At 46.9% G+C, this 21,713-nt stretch overlaps 1 protein-coding gene and 1 long non-coding RNA gene across 4 annotated transcripts; one reads left to right on the top strand and one right to left on the bottom strand.

Annotated features, from left to right (window-relative positions):
- Window positions 1-3,255: 3,255 nt before the first annotated feature.
- On the bottom strand, window positions 3,256-20,161 carry LOC132377684 (uncharacterized). Of its 3 annotated transcripts, XR_009506714.1 has the most exons (7): window positions 20,030-20,161; window positions 16,883-16,992; window positions 9,475-9,724; window positions 9,115-9,228; window positions 8,228-8,397; window positions 5,530-5,683; window positions 3,256-3,708 (listed from the first exon to the last, which is right to left on the bottom strand). It is a non-coding gene; the product is annotated as an uncharacterized LOC132377684 (long non-coding RNA). The 3 variants fall into 3 exon arrangements; XR_009506715.1 differs by lacking the exons at window positions 16,883-16,992; window positions 20,030-20,161 and having other exon boundaries at window positions 5,530-5,689; window positions 9,475-11,235; XR_009506713.1 differs by lacking the exons at window positions 16,883-16,992; window positions 20,030-20,161 and having other exon boundaries at window positions 9,475-11,235.
- On the top strand, window positions 3,717-16,986 carry LOC132377683 (WD repeat-containing protein 97-like). The gene is made up of 7 exons (XM_059943910.1): window positions 3,717-4,501; window positions 8,487-8,560; window positions 9,500-9,717; window positions 11,186-11,351; window positions 11,841-12,047; window positions 13,316-13,465; window positions 16,701-16,986. Exons 1-7 carry the CDS (start codon window positions 4,448-4,450, stop codon window positions 16,795-16,797), a joined length of 966 nt encoding a protein of 321 aa, XP_059799893.1. The 5' UTR covers window positions 3,717-4,447; the 3' UTR covers window positions 16,798-16,986.
- Window positions 20,162-21,713: the final 1,552 nt, after the last annotated feature.

Genomic DNA, 21,713 nt, shown 5'->3' with positions numbered 1-21,713 from the left:
CTGCACCCTCTCTAATCCAGGCAGCATCCTGGTGAATCTCCTCTGCACCCTCTCTAATCCAGGCAGCATCCTGGTAAATCTCCTCTGCACCCTCTCTGATCCAGACAGCATCCTGGTGAATCTCCTCTGCACCCTCTCTGATCCAGACAGCATCCTGGTCAATCTCCTCTGCACCCTGTGTTACGGATGCGTGGAGTAAGAGTGACAGTGGAGGAGGAAGATTAAACATTTTTACTCAGTCACACTGGACAGGATTAGAATCAGAATCAGGTTTAGTAACACCGTCATATGTTGTGAAATTGTTATTTTGCAGCAGCGGTGCACTGTAATACATAATAATAAACTATAAATTACAATAAGAAATATATACACAGTGCCTATAAAAATATTCCCCCCACCCCAAAAGTTTTCATGTTTTATTGTTTTACAACATTGAATCACATTAATTTGGCTTTTTTTTTACACTGAAAAACAGAAAAAGACTCTTTTGTGTCAAAGTGAAAGCAGATCTCTACAATGTGATCAAAATGAATTAAAAATATAAATCACAAAATAATTGTTTGCATAAGTATTCACCCCGTTTAACATGACACACCAAATCACCACTGGTGCAGCCGATTGGTTTTAGAAGTCACATAATTAGTGAAACGGAGATCACCTGTGTGCAGTCAGGGTTGATTGCAGTAGAAATACACCTGTGTCTGGAAGGTCCCACTGCTGGCGAGTCAGTATCCCGGCAAAATCTACACCACAAGGACAAAGAACACTCCAAGCAACTCCACAAAAAGGTTATTGAAAAGAACGAGATGGATACAAGAAAATTTCCAAGTCACTGAATATCCCTTGGAGTGCAGTTAAATCAATCATCAAGAAATGGAAAGAATATGGCACAGTTGTAAATTTGCGTAGAGCAGGCCGTCCTCAAACACTGAGTGACTGTGCAAGAAGGGGACCAGTGAGGGAGGCCACCAAGATACCCGTGACAACTCTGGAGGAGTTACAAGCTTCAGTGGCTGAGATGGGAGAGACTGTGCATACAACAACTGTTGCCCGGGTGCTTCACCAGGCACTGCTTTATGGGAGAGAGGCAAAGAGAATTCCACTGTTGAAAAAAAATCACATGAAATCTCGGCTAGAGTTTGCCAGAAGGAATGTGGGAGACTCTGAAGTCAGCTGGAAGAAGGTTCTATGGTCTGATGAAACTGAAATTGATCTTTTTGGCCATCAGACTAAATGCTATGTTTGGTGTAAGCCAAACACCACACATCATCAAACACACAGCATTCCTACTCATGGTGGCTGCATCACGCTGTGGGGATGCTTCACTGCAGCAGGCCCTGGAAGGCTTGTGAAGGCAGAGGGTAAAATGAATGCAGCAAAATACAGGGAAATCCTGGAGGAAAACCTGATGCAGTCTGAAAGAGAGTTGCAACTGATCCTAAGCATAAAGCCAAAGCTACACAGGAATGGCTTAAAAACAACAAAGTTAATGTCCTGGAGTGGCCAAGTCAGAGTGCAGCCCTCAATCCAATTGGGAATTTGTGGCTGGACTTGAAAAGGACTGTTCACTCACAATCCCCATGCAATCTGACAGAGCTTGAGCAGTTTTGTAAAGAAAAATGGGGGCAAATTGCAGTGTGCAGATGTGCAAAGCTGATGGAGACCTATCCACACAGACTCAAGGCTGTAATTGCTGCCAAAGGTGCATCTACTAAATACTGACTTGAAGGGGGTGAATACTTTTGCAATCAATTATGTTGTGTTTTATATTTGTAATTACTTTTAGATCACTTTATAGAGATCTGTTTTCACTTTGATATGAAAAAGATTCATTGTGATTCAATGATATGAAACAATAAAACATGAAAACTTCCAAGGAGGTGAATACTTTTTATAGGCACTGTATGTAAAATATTAAATTAAATACTGTAGTGCAAAAAGAGCAAAAAAAGGAACAAAAATATGGAGGTCGTGTTCATGAGTTCATTGTCTAATCAGAAATCTGGTGGCAGAGGGGAGGAAGCTGTTCCTGAATCATTGAGTGTGTGTCTTCAGGCTCCTGTACCTCCCCCCTGATGGTAGCAATGAGAAGAGGGCATGTCCTGGGTGATGGATGTTACCTTTTTGAGGCATCGCCTTTTGAAGATGTCCTCGGTGCTGTGGAGGCTGGTGCCCATGATGGGGCTGACTGAGTTTACAGCTTTCTGTGTGGCCATCATCCATTTGTTTATGTGCTGTGTTGTATGACGTGGGCGATCACGGTCTTTCAATGATCATGATTGCTCTTGGCATTGTTTTCTGAAGAAGTGGTTTGCCTTTGTCTTCTTCTGGGCAGTGTCTTTACAAGATGGGTGACCCCAGCCATTATCAATACCCTTCAGTTTGTCTGCCTGGGATCAGTGGTCGCCTAAACAGGACTTCTGATCTGCACCGGCTGCTCAAACGACCATCCACCACCTGCTCCCATGGCTTCATGTAACCCTGATTGGGGAATGCCTATATATTGTCTAAAGGTTACTACAGAGGGAAGGAGCACCTTATACCTCCTTTGGTAGAGACGCCACCCAATTATACTATAATGCGTACTATAGTACCGTGATGCCTGGTTTCAACCACTTTGGCAGATCGTTCCATATACTCACCAAAAAATTGTCCCCAGGTCCCTTTTAAATATTTTCCCTCTCAACCTTATCAACTGCTCCCTAGTTTTGGACTCCTCTCCCCTGGGGGTAAAGACTGTTACCACCCATTGTATCTTTGCCCCTCATAATTCTATGAGGTAATTTCCTCATTCTCCTACATCTCAAGGAATGAAGACCTACCCTGTCTCCTCACATCCCGGCAACATGTTCATAAGAAGGTGATATATAATTGCAACTGTTTCATTCAGGATGTATACGATGGGGTGGGGACGGAGTACGAGAGTGTGAATTGAATGACTTTCGAAGTTCAACCTTTTGTTCTCTTGTATCTCTAGGCAAACGGAAACTGGAGTTTCCAAAGCAAACATACGGCATTTTAAAACAGATAATTCACTCCAGCAAATTCAATGTCTACTTTGCCCTGGGCAAGGATTGCTCACTGAAGGTAGGACGGACTGGGGGCATGGCCAGTCCATCGATGGTGAGGTGGTTACTTCAGAATCGGGTTTCGTAACTGAAAAATATCATGAAGTTTGTTGTTTTGCGGCAGCAGTACTGTGCGGTACATAAAATGCTATAAATTACAGTAAGAAATATATATATATATATATATATATATATATATATTAAATAAGTAGTGTCAAAAGAGAGCAAAAGTAGTGAGGTAGTGTTCATGGGTTCTCTGTCCATTCAGAAATCTGGTGGCAGAGGGGAGGAAGCTGTTCCTGAATTGTTGAGTGTGTGTCTTCAGGCTCCTGTACCTCCTCCCTGGTGGTAGCGGGGAAGAAGCTGTTCCTGAATCATTGAGTGTGTGCGTGTCTTCAGGCTCCTGTACCTCCCCCCTGATGGCAGAGGGGAAGAAGCTGTTCCTGAATCGTTGAGTGTGTGTCTTCAGGCTCCTGTACCCCCTCCCTGGTGGTAGCGATGTGAAGAGGGAGATGGGGGTTCTTGAGGACGGACGGATCCAAAAAGCCCTGGCGCCTTCCCAGATGGGGTGTCATCCATAAGGATGTTTCCAGAGGTGGGAGAGTCCAGGCACACGGACTCCGAGTAGAAGGACATCCACCTGGAACAGAGCAGAGGAGGAATTTCTTCAGCCAGATGCTGCTGAATTGATTGCCCCAGGTGTCTGTGGAGACCAACATACTGGGTAAATGGGGTACCTCGGTCACGCAGCGGTTAGAGATTAGCACAACACTGTTACAGCTTGGGGCCTCGGAGTTTGGAGTTCAATTCTGGCGCCTTCTGTAAAGAGTTGGTATGTTCCCTCCAAGACCGTGTGGTTTCCCCGCACAGTCCAAAGATGGTCGAGTTAGTGGGCTAATTGGTCATATTGTAAATTGTCCTGTGGTTGGGCTTGTGTTGAATAGGTGAGCTGCTGGGCCGGTAGGGCCTGTTCTGGGCTGAGTCTCTAAATAAAAGCAAACATTTAAAGTGGTGGTTGAAAGGTTCTTGATTACTCATTGTGTCAAAGGTTAAGGGGTGGAGGCAGGAGAATGGAATGGGCTGAATGGGCTGACGGACAGCAGTGACTGGCAAACGGGATGGTGCAAGTTGAAGATTTGGGTGAAGCTGTGGAGACGGCGCTTCACCAGGCCTGTGGTGTTTGGGTTCTGTCACTGGAACTCCGAGGGACTCTCTGCTCCTCGGTGGTCCGCGACTGGGGTGGGGGGATGCAGTGGGATCTCTCTGGGCAGAAGGACAATCGGTGACTTCCGACTGAACCCTCCCCGCAGGTTTACAACAAGGATTTCCGTGAGACGTTTGCAGTTCCTGGCTCTGACCTCAAAGCTGCCAAATCCATCATGTTTAACCCGAAGGCCGATGAGCTGATCACTGGAGGGGTCGGAGGAGTCAAGGTAAATACCTCTGCTGCCGGGGTAGCTGGCAGCCCAGGCCTGTGACTGGAGGGTGGGGTGGGGGCAGATTCTGACTCTGAGAGTGTGGGGACAAGGACTGGAAGCCTGGAGGTGGTCTGTACTGGGGTTGTGTGTGGGTGGGAAAGGGGGTTGCTTTGTTCTGTTGTTTCTGCTGTGTGTGTTGTGCTGTGATGAATATTGTGTACGTTATCAACCTGCCAGGGTGAGGCTGGACAAAATCTGGAGGAACAACGCCCTCGTATTCACCCTGGGGAGTCTATAGCCCAATGGCATTAACACTGAATCCTCTGATTCAGATTGATTTATTTATCATGCGTACATTGAAACGTAGTGAGATCTGTTGTTTGTGTTAACAGCCAGCAGATCCTGACACCATGCTGGGGGGAAGCCCACAAGTGTTGGCTCGTGTTCTGGCGCCAACGTGGCAAGCCCGCGGTGTTCAGCGGAACAATGAGGCTCCAGCTGTGGGGTGGCACGGTCGAGTAGAGATTAACACAACACTTTACTGGCGACCCGGGTCCGATTGCCATCACACGGTAGTGTAGTGGTTAGCACAACGTTTTACAGTACCAGTGACCCGGGTTCGATTCCCATCACACGGTAGTGTAGTGGTTAGCACAATGTTTACAGTACCAGTGACCTGGGTTCGATTCCCATCGCACGGTAGTGTAGTGGTTAGCACAACGTTTACAGTCCCAGTGACCCGGGTCCAATTCCCATCACACAGTAGTGTAGTGGTTAGCACAACGTTTTACAGTACCAGTGACCCGGGTTCGATTCCCATCACACAGTAGTGTAGTGGTTAGCACAATGTTTACAGTACCAGTGACCCGGGTTCGATTCCCATCCCACGGTAGTGTAGTGGTTAGCACAACGTTTTACAGTACCAGTGACCTGGGTTCAATTCCCATCCCACGGTAGTGTAGTGGTTAGCACAATGTTTACAGTACCAGTGACCCGGGTCCAATTCCCATCACACGGTAGTGTAGTGGTTAGCACAATGCTACCTGTGAAGATTTTGTATGCTTCCCCGTGATCTTCAGGTGCTCTGGGTTCTTCCCGCAGTCCAAAGGCGTAACCAGTTGGTAGGTCTTTGTAAATTGATGGGATTAAATTGGGGTGGGTGGCTCAGCTCAAAGGACCAGAAGAGTCATGTCTGCTCTGTATCTCCATAAATAAAGAAAAAATAACAACGGTAACAGAACCCCTTTAACCTCTGTCTCTCTCTCTCTCTCACACGTACACTCACGCACATACACACACACAGACACGTCCTCTATCTGCCTACCATCCCCCCTCACCTGGATCCAACTATCACCTCCCAGCCTCTGTTACTATCTCCACTCTACCCTCCTCCATCTGTCTATCACACTTCCCCCCCCGCCCCCCACCAGGTCTGGATCCACCCATCTCCTGCCCATTTTCTCTCCGCTTTATGCTGCCTCTCTCCTCTCTATCTTTCAGTCCAGATGTGAAGTCTTGACCCAAAGTGTTGATTGCTCAATGGTAATGAGTTTACCAAAGTTCAAATTAAATTTATTACTAAAGTACATAACACTGGGATTTATTTTCTTGTGGGCATACTCAATAAATCCATAATAGAATAACTATAATATACTCAGTGAAAAACTGCACCAACGTGGGCATCAATGTCACGTGTAGTGAGGCGCAGTGAGACAGTGAGGCGCAGTGAGACAGTGAGGCGCAGTGAGACAGAGAGGCGCAGTGAGACAGAGAGGCGCAGTGAGACAGAGAGGCGCAGTGAGACAGTGAGGCACAGTGAGACAGAGAGGCGCAGTGAGACAGTGAGGCGCAGTGAGACAGAGCATTTCAAGGGGAAGTGCTGTCGACGTTTCGGGCCGAGACCCTTCGTCAGGACTGGGTCTCGACCCGAAACGTCGACAGTGCTTCTCCCTATAGATGCTGCCTGGCCTGCTGCGTTCCACCAGCATTTTGTGTGTGTTGCTTGAATTTCCAGCATCTGCAGATTTCCTCGTGTTTGCCTTTTAAGAGCATTTCAAGCATCAGAGCACTGAGGTAGTACAGGGGCAGGCAGCAACAGAATGCAGAATGAATGTTTACCGTTACAGATAATGTGCAAAATTTGAATTATCACTGAGCATATGTTCATGGTCTTCTGCTGCTGGAGCCCATCTACTTCAAGTTTCAATGCACTATGCATCCGGAGATGCTCTTCTGCACACCACTGTTGTAACGAGTGGTTATCTGAGTTACTGCCACCTTCCTGTCAGCTTGAACCAGTCCGGCCATTCTCCCCTGACATCTCTCAGTAGCAAGGTATTTCCACTCACAAAACCTCTGCTCACTGAATGCTTTTTGTTTTTCACTCTGGAGGCTGTTGTGAGTGAAAATCTCAGCAGATCAGCAGCCTGTCTGACACCGACAGCCATTCAATGATCAAAGTCACTTAGATCTCATTCAGTCCCAATTCTGATGTTTGGTCTGAACAACAACTGAACCTCTTGACCATGTCTGCATGCTTTTATGCATTGAGTTGCTGCCACGTGATTGGCTGATTAGATATTTGCATTAATGAGCAGGTGTACGTTGTGAAATTTGTTGTTTTGTGGCAGCAGTACAGCACAAGATGTAAAACTGTGCTGTAGGCCACAAAACGAAATGTACACCAAATAAATAATAGTGGAAAAGGAAAAGTAAACAGTGGGATAGTGCTCAGGGGTTCATGGATTGTTTAGAAATCTGATGGTGAGGAGAAGAAGCTGTTGCTGCTAAAATGTTTGAGTGTGTCTTCAGGCTCCTGTACCTTCTCCCCAGGGTAATGAGAAGAGGGTGGTGGGGGTCCTTAATGACCACGTGGGTGCCCTGGTTCCCTCCCACATTCCAAACGTGTGGGTTAGGATCCTTACTGATGGATTGTGGCTTCTTGAGGCACCGCCTTTTGAAAATATCCTCAACGATGGAGAAGTTGTGTCTGTGAGGGAGCGATGTGGGCAAGCTATGGCCCAGCACATACAGGAAGTGCAATGATGAAGAAAGGACAGCACCCCACTTCCCTGGGGGTTTGTGGAGATTTGGCATGACACCTAAAACTCCATCAAGCTTCTGTGGATGTGTGTGGAGGGTATACTGACTGGCTGTGAAGCCCACCCAGCCATTGAACAAGTCCGCAGAAAGGCAGCATCCATCAGGGACCCCACTAACCAGGACGTGCTCTCTTCTCACAGCTGCCAGGAGTCTCAGGTCCCACATCACCAGGGTCAGGAACAGTTATTACCCCTCAACCATCAGGCTCCTGAGCTAAAGGGGACAACTTCACTTGCCCCATCATGGAAATGTTCCCACAACCAATGGACTCACTTTCAAGGACTCTTCATCTCGTGTTCTTGATCTTATTTATTGATCATTATTGCTTCGTCTTTTGTATTTGCACACGCTGCCGTCTTCCACACAGTGGTTGAATGCAGTAGCTGAGTGCTCTTCCATTGATGCTGTTACGGTTATTATTCTAATGACATCCACAAGAAAACAAATCTCAGGCTTGTATGTGGTGACACAAATATGTACTTTGATAATAAATTTACTTTGAATTTCTGGTGACACTTGGTGTCCCCAGCACATCCTCGGACTGTGTTGGTTATTGATGCAACCAGTGCATTTCACTGCATGTTTTAATGTTTCGATGCACGTGTGACTATTAAAGCTAATCAAATCGATATCCAGTACCTGATTAGGAAAGCTTTAGAGGGATGTGGGCCAGCTGTAGCCAGACATCATGGCTGACACGGAGAAGTGGGCTGCTCTAAGATTCGATGTGGACCTCTAGGCCTCCCGGATCCGTGAGGGAACGTGCTCATACAGTGATCCTCCTTGCAACAAGGGAAAGGCTGAGGGAACTGTGGGCAGAAGGGGTGTGGAGGGGGGGAATCAGTCACTTATGCACTGGGGATGCCCCCATTAAACAAGCATTTTTATCTCTTTTCAGTTCTGGAAGTACAGAGTCAACCCCAAGAGCACAAATAAGATCTTACCCATGTCCAACTATGAGCTTTTCTTGAGGTATTGTGATGATATATTTGATGTTTCAATATGAAATAGCGTTTACTAGAAAATGAAATGACTTTGCCCTGAAATGCATTGGGTTTGTGATGCATTTGGATAAAAAAATAATTCAAGTTCAGATTTAAATTTCATGAATATAGCCAAATGAAACAGCGTTCCTCCAGGACCAAAATGCAAACACATTATCAGCAGCACACAGCAGAAATAGCGCCTGTAGTTACAATATAAAAAACATACAGTCACAAAGAAAAATAATTTTAGCCCAAGTCGAGATATCCTGGTGCAGCTTGTTCTTCCACTGAGCGGGCACCAGAGAGTAGCACCGAGAGGAAGGACCAGCCCCCAACCCAGAATGGATTCCAGCAGACCCACAGAGGCGACTGCAACAAGTGACCCCGTGGCCTGGGTCTAGTCTTCGCCAAAGCCAAGGCAATATCGCTTACCATTGGTCTTGCCAATGAACCCGTGAACTGAGCATTAAGTTTTCTACATTACCAATGTCTAGCAGGGTCTCGGACCACAATAAACATGTCCAAGACAGTCAGTTGTACCTTTTTATTGGACTGCACACTGTCCTCTGGTACAGTGGACCTGGAGTGGCCGCTGTGTCCGAGAAGAACGAGGGACTCTCTAAGGTGGCGCTGATGAATCTCAGAGACTTCTGCCTAGTGACAAATGAAACAAGGAAAGCAACTAAGTAGTTTGATAATGATTATTTTTCTAGCAAATGATCATCGCAAGCAATAGTCTGTAACTTCCCTTTGGAATTGGGAGGCAATTCGATGTGGCGGAATTGGGGCAAAGCGAGATGGGTCAATGGGACCTGAGCTGCGGAGAAAGATTGAACCGGTTAGACTTTATGCTATGGGGGGGGGGGGGACCTGAGTGTGTGATGTATATGACATATGTACCTGTGTGTCCTTTCCGTCTCTGCAGGGCTGACTACCCCCACATGGGCGGCATCTGGGTGAAGAAGGTGGAGCTGGACATTGGGAGCCAGACGGTCCTCTGCTGTTCCGTCCAGGCTCTGTTCTGCTACAACACCGAGGGGCAGCTCCTCGTGGTGATCCCTCATCCACACAAGTCCTCTCTCACCGCCTGCATTTCCTCGCCCCACGATGAGTCGCTGCTGACTGCATCTGGAGATCGTGATGGTAAGGTCTGGTAGGAAAGACATTCCCATGGGGTAGAACACAGAACAGTTCAGCATATCACAAGCCGTCTGGCCCACGATATCGTGCCGACCTTCTCATCTACTCTGAGATCAATCTAACCCTTCCCCTCCTACATAACCCTCCATTTTTCTATCATCCACATGCCTATTTATGAGTTTCTTAAATATCCCTGATGTATCCGCCTCTGCCACCACCCCTGGCAGAACGTTCCACACACCCCCCACTCTGCATGAAACACCTACCTCTGATATCCCCCCTGTACTTCCTCCAAACACCTTAAAATTATGACCCCTCTTATTAACCATTTCCTCCCTGGGTAAAAGTCTCTAGTTGTCCATTCAATTGGTGCCTCTTATCATTGTGTACACCTCTATCAAGTCACCTCTCATATTCCTTCACTCCTAGCTCACTCAACCTATCCTCGTATGACATGGTCTCTAATCCAGGCACCGTCCTGGTAAATCACCTCTGCACCCTCTCTAAAGTTTCCTCATCCGTCCTTTAATGAGGTGACCAGAACTGAAGACATATTCCAACTGTGAATATTGTATGTACTCAATTCTGGTTGCCTCATTATAGGGAAACTTGTGTGGTGAAACCCCAAGAGGGGAGGGCTGATGCAAGGAGGGGATCTGGGGACATGGAGGTGCATGTTGTGACACAGTGGTGCTGTTAGATCCCATGTAGGGGGATTATTTTGGCAATGCTCCTTGGCAATGTCTCTTTTCCCCCAGAATGGGGTTTGACAGACCCCCCACGCCTCCCAGAAGTGCTACCAGGGCTGAAGGGGTTAAGTGTGCCTCATTATGGAAGGGATGTGGGAGGGTGCAGAGGATGCTGCCTGGATTAGAGAGCATGTATCCTGACTTGGATGAGGAACTGGAAAGGTGAGTTAATGAGCTTGCAGGTGACGTGAATGTTGGTGGAGTTGTGGATATCTAGACTGAATAGTGTTGAAGGTTACAACCAGACATTGTCAGGGCTGAGGAGTGACAGATAGAGTTCAACCTGGAAAAGTGGGAAGTGATAGGTCAAACTTGAAGGCAGGGTATAGGATTAACGGCAGGATCCTTAACTGTATGGAGGAACGGGAGGATCCATGTCTATAGATGCCTCACAAGTTGATAGTGTGGTTAAGGTGTACGGTGGGTTGGCCTTCATTATTTGGGGGTTCAAGTTCAAGATTATGTTTCAACCCTGTAAAACCCTGGTTAGACCGCACTTCGAATATCATGTTCAGTTCTGGTCACCTCATCATGGGGAGGATGTGGATGTACAGAGGGTGCCGAGGAGATTCATCAGGATGCACTTGGTCACTTGGAAGGGAGGCTGGATTCTGTGCTGAGTTGTGTCCACAACCCCCCTGCAGTTCCTCCGCGATTGCTGTGCGGAAGGTAGTGAATTAATGCAAGGCGTCATTAATCTTCACCGTGCTTCCCTTCTTCAGTTAACCTGTGGACGAGGAAAGGCGTCTTTGTTCACAGGTTTACCGGCCATACTCGTGCTGTCACAACCCTTGTGCTTCACCCTGAAACCAGCTCCATCTTCATTTCCGGCTCGAAGGATGGCACCATCAGGTTCTGGTCGCTGGACACACTGACTCAGCTCCTCAGGTAACGAAGGAGGGTGCGGGACCGGAGAGGTACCCAACCCCATTCACAGCCTTTCTCTGAAGAGTAGCAGCAGACGGTTTCTTTGCAAATACAGCAAGATGCCGGAATCTGAATTAGGTTTATTATCAGTCATGAAATTTGTTGTTCTGTGGCAGCATTACTATTAATTATAATACAAATATATAACAAATAAATAGTGGCAAAATGTGAGCAAAAACAAGGTAGCATTGATGGGTTCATGGACTGTTCAGAAATCTGATGTCAGAGGGGAAGAAGCTGTTCCTAAAACATTGAGTGAGTATCTTCACTCTCCTGTTCCTCCTCCCTGATGGTAGTAATGAGAAAGGGGCATGTCCTGGGTGGTGTTGGGCTGGTGAGTGTGTCGGTGCTGTTGAGCGTGTTGTTGAGTGTGCTGTGGAGTTGGGTGTCGTTGTTGGGTGTTGGGCTGTCGTAACAGGCTGGTACTGACTGTCCCTGTCTCTGTTGCAGCCTGCCTGTGCTGGAGGAGGGTGTCGAGTGGATGGGACTGACGGAGGGCGGCCTCCTGTACTGCTGCTCCGGCCGACATGCCCACATCTACTCCCTCAGCTACTTCACTCATTTCTGGAGCCGCCTTGGCAGCAAAGTCACTCACCTGGATACTGCATCGGCCCACCAGAAGACAACTCGGCTCAGCGTCCTGCTCGAGGAGGACAGGTGGGAAGGAAGCACATTCCTGCGGTTCGTGTCCAGAGCACTGTTTACTCTTTACCTGTGCCACACACTACGCTCTCATTTTCAATTATATTTTAGTAACCTAATTGTGGTAATACTTTGCTTTAAGTGCCATGTGTGATATATGTTTTGTGGGTGCGGGGAAATGTTGTTTCGTTTGGTGTATAATATGTATTGTGGGGATATGGACCATGGACGGACAAGAAACAGGGGATATGGACCAGGGACAGTCGTTTTAAAAGTGTTCCTTTATTTGAATTCACAGTGCTTGTCTTTGTAACCACAGAATCATTCCCCATCTTACCAGCAGGTTCTTTGATACTATTTCCCCCTCTCCTGAGGCAGCTTGCTTAAGCAGGGTTGCTGATTAAGACTTGCTCTACCACAGTATACCATCCCTTGTTTGTTCCTCAACATAAAGATTAGCTTTATTTCTCACATGGACAGCAAAATATACAGTGAGACACATAATTTTCATCAACAACAAATCCTATGAGGTCACAGGATGAACTTACAAATTCCTTACAGATGTTTGCAGAATACCTTGCTTCTATTTGGCATCGATCACCGAACCAGTCACTGCTGTCATCTGTCCTGGGTTGGGCCGGTCTTTCAAATTGTCACCCATCTTTGAAAATTCGTCCTCTGACAGGGTGAAACCCTCTCTTCAGCTTCTACTTCCCCTTTCCTTCATCCTGACCTTTGGGTTGATGGGCTGAATGGCCTATTTCTTTGACCAGCTGCGGGGTTAATCCCAGTCTCCTCTTCGAGCTCACCAGTGGACGGTAAAGTGAGGCCACTTTCTCACTGCTCAGGGTCTCCAAACTGACAGGGAGCTGGCTGGTCACACGTGCTTTATACAAATGCAATGTGACATTATAAAGCCCTTGAGGTCACATTGGAGATAGAGCCATAGAGCGCAACAGCAGACAAACAGGCCCTTCAGCCCATCTAGTCTGTGTCAGCCTATTTCCATCTCCACAGCCCTCCATATACTCATCCAAACTTTTTCTTGACTGCTCTAACAGAACCCACCCCTAGCACTCCGCCAGCAGCTCATTCCACACTCATCTCCCTCTAGTGGAGAAGCTCCCCGCAGCCGGCTACAAAAAAGCATACCCCTCATAATTCTGTATACTGTACCTCTATCCAATCACTCGTCATTCTCCTACGCTCCAGGGAATGAAGTCCTAGCCTACTTAACCCTTCTGCATAACCCTGCTCCTGTAATTTTTCCCTGTGGTCTCCAGCCTGCACATCATGTCCCCGGGTCGAGGGCTGAAACTGTCGCAAGTCCTTCCTCTTCCAACCAACACTCTGTCGCAGTATGTCTACAACAGGGCCAAGAACCTGATCTTCTTCCTCGTGGGCTCTGCAGAGATCTGGATCTACAGCAGCAAGTGAGTGAGAGTGGGGACATACTGAGATAAAGAGTCCATCGATGTGTTAACGACCGAACATGCTGGGGGCAGCCCACAAGTTTCACCACACACTCTGGCACCAACGCAGCACGTCCACTGTGTTCAGAACAACAACAATGGCAAGACAATCTCCTTGTCCACCCGCCCACCCACTCACACATAGCGTAATTGTTACACAATCGGTTTACACCAGCGATCACCCACCTGATTTCAGAGAGGGTTGGGGTTAGTGCGTTATGGGCGTGCTATTTTCAGTGCACCATGTTAGCGTAGCGGTTAGCAAGGTGTTATTAAAGCTTGGGGCGTACCAGAGCCCAGCGTTCAATTCTGCTGCAGACGGTAAAGAGTCTGTATGTTTCTCCCACGACTGCCTGGGTTTCCTCCCACGGTCCGAAGATGTACGGGTTAGTAGGTTAATTGGTCATTGTAAATTGTCCTGGGATTAGGTTGGGGTTGAATCTGTGGATTGCTGGGCAGTGCCGCTGAGTGGGCTGGAAGGGCTGTTCTGTGCCGTATCGCTAACTAAATAAACACAACAAAACAACAACAGAAAACAAGCCCTTTCCCGCTCACACACACACTCCAAACTGTGTCTCTGGCACGGTCTCTCCTGATCGCAGATATTGGGCCTCTGTCTTCCAGACATGCTGACCCACAAACTTCAACCATTGGCCCTCGACACTGCCCCGTCCCCTCCCTGGATTTGTTGACTTTGGGCTTCGACCTCGGGTATCGACCCTAGGACACACTGATTACAGGGCTTTGAACTCCAGGACCCAACTTCCAAACTCGCATGGACCTCCGACTCCAAGGGTTGCCAACTCGGAGGGGTCACCTGGCCTCAACCCTTGACCACCGGAATCACTGATCTTTGTCCTCAGCACCTGCTGATCTGACCACCCCCCCAGGATCTGCTGGGCTTTGATTGTGGAGCTCTCCTCCATGGGCTCAAGCCCAACTCTTTATTTACTTCCTCCGACCTCTAACTCCCCCTCATTCCTGTCCCTAAACCCTAACCTGACCTCTATTGCCTCCTCATCCCTGTCCTTAAACCCTAATCTGACCTCTAACTCCCCCACATCCCTGTCCCTAAACCCTAACTTTGCCTGTAGTTCCCCATGCTGTGTCCGGTATAAACATAGATAATTTAGCATTACTTGTCACACGTACAGCAAAACATGCAGTGACCTGTCTCAAACTGGCGGGTATTCTGATTGGCAGCCAGCAAGTGTCACCACGCTTCCGAGACACACAACTCACTGACCCTAACTTGGAACGTGGGAGGAAACCGGAGCATCTAGTGGAGAGCCCGCAGTCATGGGGAGAACGTACAAACTCTTTCCTGCCAGTGATGGGTTTCGGATCCTGATTGGTGATTCACTAACCGTGTGCTACCATACTGCCTTTGTTGTGACGCGCTCATCAAAACCACAGGGAGTCTGTAACGGGGATAGGTACAAGTCCTTATTAAACACACAAAAGCACTGAGAGAGAGGATCTAGATCTTGTCCCCTGGCGCTTACATACTGTTTAACGTACAAAGACAAAAACAAGCAATTTACTAAGGGAGATAATTACCCATTTCACTTCAACACTTTGAATGTAAAACAGATAACTTTGCAGGATTACATATTTACAATGGGAGCACATCTCAATTAGCAGAACCCCTTGTGTTAGTGTTGTGTGTCTGTGTACAAGTATATTTGTGAGTGTGTGTGTGCATCAGTGTATATGTGTGTGCACTAATGTACATGTGAGTGTGATGTTAATTAGTATATGTGTGTATGTGAGTGTATATGTGAGTATGTATACACAAATGTTTGACTGTGCACGAGTGTATATGTGTGTGTGAGTGCATGAGTGTGTGTGTACAAGTGTACATATGAGTGAGTATAAGTGTATATGTAAGTGTGTATGACTGTGTACATGTGAGTATGTTCACGAGTGTAGACACAAGTGTGTATATGTGTACTAGTGTGTCTGTGTACTAGCGTATATGTGAGTGTGTGCATGAGTGTATATGTGAGTCTGCATATACAAGTGTATGTGTCTGTGTACAAGTGTACATGTGAGTGTATGTACAAGTGTATATGTGAGTGTATGAGAGTATATGTCAATATGTGCATGAGTGTATGTGAGTATGTGTGCACAAGTGTATGTAATTGTGTGTACAAGTGTACATGTGAGTTTGTGTATGAGTGTGAATGTGTGTACGTATGTATATGCGACTCTGCAAGTGTAAATGTGAGTGTGTGCATGAGTGTATATGAGTATCTGTGTCTATGTGTGTGCAAGTGTATATGTGAATGTGTGTACGAGTGTAAATGTGAGTGTGCACATGCACGTGTGTGTGTGTATGAGTTGGTGTTCCAATGAGCATGTCTTATGAGGAAAGGTTAAGTGAGCCAGGGCTTTTCTGAGGAGCGAGAGAGGATGAGAGGTGACTCGTTAGCGATGTGCAAGATGATAAAAAGGCATAGACTGAGTGGAAAGGGATGGAAGTGGCTAATACCAGGGATATAATTTTAAGGTAATTGGGAGAAAAAGTACTGGGGGATGTCAGAGATAGATTTTTACACAGGGAGTGGTGGGTATGTGGAATGTGCTGTCAGGGGTGGTTGTAGAAGCAGATACATTAGGGACATTTAAAAGATTCTAGACAGATACATCGATGATAAAAACATGGAGGGCTGTGTTGGAGGGAAGGGTTAGATTGATCTTGGAGTGGGTTAAAAGGTCGACACAACGTAGTGGACTGAAGTTTCTGTAGTGCGCTATAGTGTTCTATGTTCTGTCCAACAGCCGGGAGTGTCAAACAACAGAATGGTACAGGGCAGAGTGAGTGCAAACCAGGGTCGTGGAAATAATGCGGAGGTAGCGGGAGTGAGTGTGTGTCTGACTGTGAGTGAGTGTGTGTCTGACTGTGAGTGAGTGTGTGTCTGACTGTGAGTGAGTGTGTTAATATTTGTCTCTTGGGTGTGAGTGTGTCGGTATTTGTGTCTGAGTGTGTGTGTGTGTGTGATGTGAATAAATACCTGATCCTGATGAAGGGTCACGGCCCAAAACGTCAACTGTTTGTTCATTTCCTGAGACACTGCCTGACTTGCTGAGTTCCTCTAGAATTTTGTGTGTGTGTTTCTGTGGAGCCTCTTTCATTAGTAATAAATGGCTGATTTGTTGTGTTTGTACCCATCACAACCCCAATCTCCTGCAGAACCAACCCAGCCTGCAGAGTGGCTGTGTGGAATGTTTTGGAGATACTCAAGACCGCGCAGTTCCTGGATGTTGGTGGACAGTTGGGTCGAATGTGAGTAACACCCTGAGACCTTTGGGTGGGGAAGGGTGGAGGCGGTGTCGGCAGAGTGGGTGCACCGTCATGCATTGGGGGTGTCTCACCTTCCTGGTACTCAATGCTCCTCCTCCCATCCCTGACGAGCTCCTCAGACCCTCCCGATTCGGTAGTTTCTCATCGATTCTACTGTATTTCTTCGTTCTACTGTGAATACCTGCAAGAAAGTGAATCTTAGGGGTAGTAGATGCTGAAATATATGTTCTTTGGTAATAAATTTCCTTTGAACTATGAACCTTGATAAGCAGCTACAGGATCCTGATGCTTTTGTGATCCAAAGGTTCTTCAGAAGTCTAGGATGAGGCATAAAACTTGTTGCTTCCGATCATTTTCATTCAGAGTTTATTTATTGGAACAGGCCCTTCTGGCCCTCTAAGCTGTGCTGCCCTGCATCCCTAGCCTAACTAGGATAATTTATAATGACCAATTAACCTACTGACCATGGGAGGAAACCAGAGCACCCGGAGGAAACCCATGTATTCATGGGGAAATGTACAAACTCCTTACAGAGAGTAGTGGGAATTGAACCCGGGTCACTGGGACTGTAAACGTTGTGCTAACCACTACACTACTGTGTGATGGGAATCGAACCCGGGTCACTGGTACTGTAAACATTGTGCTAACCACTACACTACTGTGTGATGGGAATCGAACCCGGGTCACTGGTACTGTAAACATTGTGCTAACCACTACACTACCGTGTGATGGGAATCAAACCCGGGTCACTGGGACTGTAAGCATTGTGCTAACCACTACACTACTGTGTGATGGGAATTGAACCCGGGTCACTGGTACTGTAAAACGTTGTGCTAACCAGTACACTACCGTGTGATGGGAATTGAACCCGGGTCACTGGTACTGTAAAATGTTGTGCTAATCACTACACTACCGTGTGATGGGAATCAAACCCGGGTCACTGGTACTGTAAACATTGTGCTAACCACTACACTACCGTGTGATGGGAATTGAACCCTGTTCACTGGGACTGTAAGCATTGTGCTAACCACTACACTACCGTGTGATGGGAATTGAACCCGGGTCACTGGTACTGTAAACGTTGTGCTAACCACTACACTACTGTGTGATGGGAATCGAACCCGGGTCACTGGTACTGTAAACATTGTGCTAACCACTACACTACTGTGTGATGGGAATCGAACCCGGGTCACTGGTACTGTAAGCATTGTGCTAACCACTACACTACCGTGTGATGGGAATTTAACCCGGGTCACTAGCACTGTAAAGAGTTGTGCTAACCACTACACTACCGTGTGATGGGAATTGAACCCGGGTCACTGGTACTGTAAACATTGTGCTAACCACTACACTACCGTGTGATGGGAATTGAACCCGGGTCACTGGGACTGTAAACGTTGTGCTAACCACTACACTACCGTGTGATGGGAATCGAACCCGGGTCACTGGCACTGTAAACATTGTGCTAACCACTACACTACCGTGTGATGGGAATTGAACCCGGGTCACTGGCACTGTAAACATTGTGCTAACCACTACACTACCGTGTGATGGGAATTGAACCTGGGTCACTGGTCATGTAAAGCGTTGTGCTAACCACTACACTACTGTGTAACAAGAGCAGTAAAAGAACAAGAAAAAGGTGAGGGGAACCAAAAGAATGAAGAAAAGCCGAAAGATGAAGTAGTCATGATCGTCTCGTACCCAGACCTGAGGTGGCAAAACTTCCAGTGGTAACAATTGATCTATCAGATAGACCAGGCATGGGCAAACTACGGCCCGCGGGCCATATGCGGCCCGTTAAGCTTTTTAATCCGGCCCGCAGAACTTGATGAAATTATATTAATAAACCTTGTTAACGTTTTCTCCCCGCAATTCTGGCTTTTTCCCAATAGATGACGCACTCTATATACATTGACCTTTGTTGAGGTGCAGCATATTACTCCACATTTGCGCTTTACTCTTTGTTCGGCTCGACCTATTTGTGTGAACAGGCGTTCAGCGTCATGAACATCAACAAAGCCAGCCACAGATCCAAGTTAACTGACCAACACCTCAGATCCATCCTGAGAATCACCACAACAAAACTAATTCCAGACTTTGATGCGCTGGCTAAAAAGGGAGACCAACAACACTGTTCCCACTGAAATTAAAAATAAGTTTCTTCGTTGTGTTATGTAAAAAATGCATTTGAAAATATTTTTTTCAATAAGCCTTACATGTTACATGTCATTTCTGTTAAGTGATGGACATGAGTAGTGCGCAGGTGCACGTACGTTCTCAAAATAAAAAATGCGCTCCAGATCAAATAACGCGCTCCGCATACTGGCGCGCTGTCATTGTTCTGTCTTTGTGCTGGTCGTTGTTGAGTTTTGGCACAGGGGACAATTGAATAAGAAGGAGCAGGACAAGTAGACCTGCATCTCCTACCGTTTTTGAAATAAAGACAGTCAGGAGGAGAGTGATGATGATAATATCTTGAAGGATAACAGAATTTCCAGTGCTTTAAAATAATAACTGTTACTATTAAAAAAAGCTGTATTTTATTCATTTAATTTTCAGTGTTTTAAAAGTCATTTCAATAAATAGCTAAATACCATGGGACTTCAAAGACAGATATTTTGTTGTAATGCATTTGTTCATTTTCAATTGAAATTAAAGCACATGTTTTCTACAAATCCCATGATATTTTATTTTCTCTTATGAGGTGTATTACCAAAACACTCCGTCCATCTGCTCCTGGTCCGGCCCCCCTGTCAAATTTTAGAACCCTTTGTGGCCCTCAAGTCAAAAAGTTTGCCCACCCCTGAGATAGCCAAACTGACTTCTGTTACTGGACAAACTGAAACATTTCTAGAAAAATATAGAAGCAACTATGCTGTAATTACTGGAAAATTTGCAGAGTGATTATATGTATATAGGTGATAATATGGAAGTATTAGCAGGGAAAGGAAAATTAAAGAACAAGAAAAATACAAGCGATTGGTGAAACCGGGAGGGTGGGTTGAAGTAAAGAGCTGGGAAATTGATCGGTGAAAGAGATAAAGGGCTGGGAGTCTGACCGGGAGGACAGAAGACCAGAGAGCTTTACACCACCTTTGGTAGAGACGTATCTCCACCCCGCCATCCTAATAAGAAATGTATAAACAAAATTGGACTAGGTAGTGCAAAAACCATTCCTAAACGATGAGTGTGTGACTTCAGGCTCCTGTACCTACTCCTTGATGGTAGCAATGAGATGAGGGCACGTTCTGGGTGGTGGGGGTCACTTGCTTGAAGCATCATCTTTTGAAGATGTCCTGGATGCTGGGGAGGTTAGTGTCCCTGGTGGAGCTGACTGAGTTTAGAACTCTCTGCAGCTTTTTCTGACCCTGTGCAGTGGCCCCTCCGTACCAGACGGTGCTGCACGTCCACGATACATCTGCAAAAGTTGCAAGAGTCTTTGGTGACATAGCAAATCTCCAGAAACTCCTAATGAGGCACCCCGCCCCCCAGGAAGGAGATGTGAGAGAGGTGGCTGGTTCAGGAGTTACAGCACGGGGAAGAAACTGTTCTGAGTCTGGTCGTCCAGGTGTTCAAGCTCCCTGTATCTACTCCCAAAAGGCAGAGAAGAGAATACTGCCAGAATGGTAGGGATTCCTGATGTGTGTGTGATGTCACCATGCCTGACAGCTCTCTCTCTGGCTCCTCGGACTTGAACATGTTGTGGTAGTAATGATCGATTAAAAGAATATTGAAACTGTAAAAAATTTATGATGCCCTGATTTTTGTCCAGTGCTTTGCATGAGAATCAATGTGTGCTTAAACATTAGTCAGAGGATTGAGTTCAAGGGCCATGAGGTAGTGTTGCAACTATATGAAACGTTGGTTAGATCACACTCTTATCTCCTCATCACAGGAAGGATGTGGAAGGTTTAGAGAGGGTGTGGAGGAGATTGACCAGGATGCTGCCTGGATTAGAGAGGGTGTGGAGGAGATTGACCAGCATGCTGTCTGGATTAGAGAGGGTGCGGAGAAGATTGACCAGGGCACTGTCTGGATTAGAGAGGGTGTGGAGGAGATTCACCAGGATGCTGTCTGGATTAGAGAGGGTGCGGAGGAGATTGACCAGGATGCTGTCTGGATTAGAGAGGATGCAGAGGAGGTTGACCAGGGTGCTGCCTGGATTAGAGAAGGTGTGGAGGAGATTGACCAGGATGCTGTCTGGATTAGAGAGGGTGCGGAGGAGATTGACCAGGATGCTGTCTGGATTAGAGAGGATGCAGAGGAGGTTGACCAGGGCGCTGTCTGGATTAGAGAAGGTGCAGAGGAGATTCACCAGGATGCTGTCTGGATTAGAGAGGGTGCAGAGGAGATTGACCAGGATGCTGTCTGGATTAGAGAGGGTGCAGAGGAGATTGACCAGGATGCTGTCTGGATTAGAGAGGGTGCAGAGGAGATTGACCAGGATGCTGTCTGGATTAGAGAGTGTGCAGAGGAGGTTGACCAGGGCGCTGTCTGGATTAGAGAAGGTGCAGAGGAGATTCACCAGGATGCTGTCTGGATTAGAGAGGGTGCAGAGGAGATTGACCAGGATGCTGTCTGGATTAGAGAGGGTGCAGAGGAGATTGACCAGGATGCTGTCTGGATTAGAGAGGGTGCAGAGGAGATTCACCAGGATGTTGTCTGGATTAGAGAGGGTGCAGAGGAGATTCACCAGGATGCTGTCTGGATTAGAGAGGGTGCAGAGGAGATTCACCAGGATGCTGCCTGGATTAGAGAGGGTGCAGAGGAGATTCACCAGGATGCTGCCTGGATTAGAGAGGGTGCAGAGGAGATTGACCAGGATGCTGTCTGGATTAGAGAGGGTGCAGAGGAGATTCACCAGGATGTTGTCTGGATTAGAGAGGGTGCAGAGGAGAT

This window comes from Hypanus sabinus, chromosome 19 (genome assembly GCF_030144855.1).
Source record: "Hypanus sabinus isolate sHypSab1 chromosome 19, sHypSab1.hap1, whole genome shotgun sequence".
NCBI classification, from domain to species: Eukaryota; Metazoa; Chordata; class Chondrichthyes; order Myliobatiformes; family Dasyatidae; genus Hypanus; species Hypanus sabinus.
The sequence above is the reverse complement of the archived record's forward strand: the minus strand, read 5'-3'. Positions and strand labels throughout refer to the sequence as shown.

Bases quoted from the DNA above. Each gene is read 5' to 3' on its own strand.
- LOC132377683 (XM_059943910.1), top strand. From the start codon at position 4,448: ATGTTTAACCCGAAGGCCGATGAGCTGATCACTGGAGGGGTCGGAGGA. The intron at 4,502-8,486 runs GTAAATACCTCT...ATCTCTTTTCAG, and splicing joins GAGGGGTCGGAGGAGTCAAG to TTCTGGAAGTACAGAGTCAA. The intron at 9,718-11,185 runs GTAAGGTCTGGT...TCCCTTCTTCAG, and splicing joins TGCATCTGGAGATCGTGATG to TTAACCTGTGGACGAGGAAA.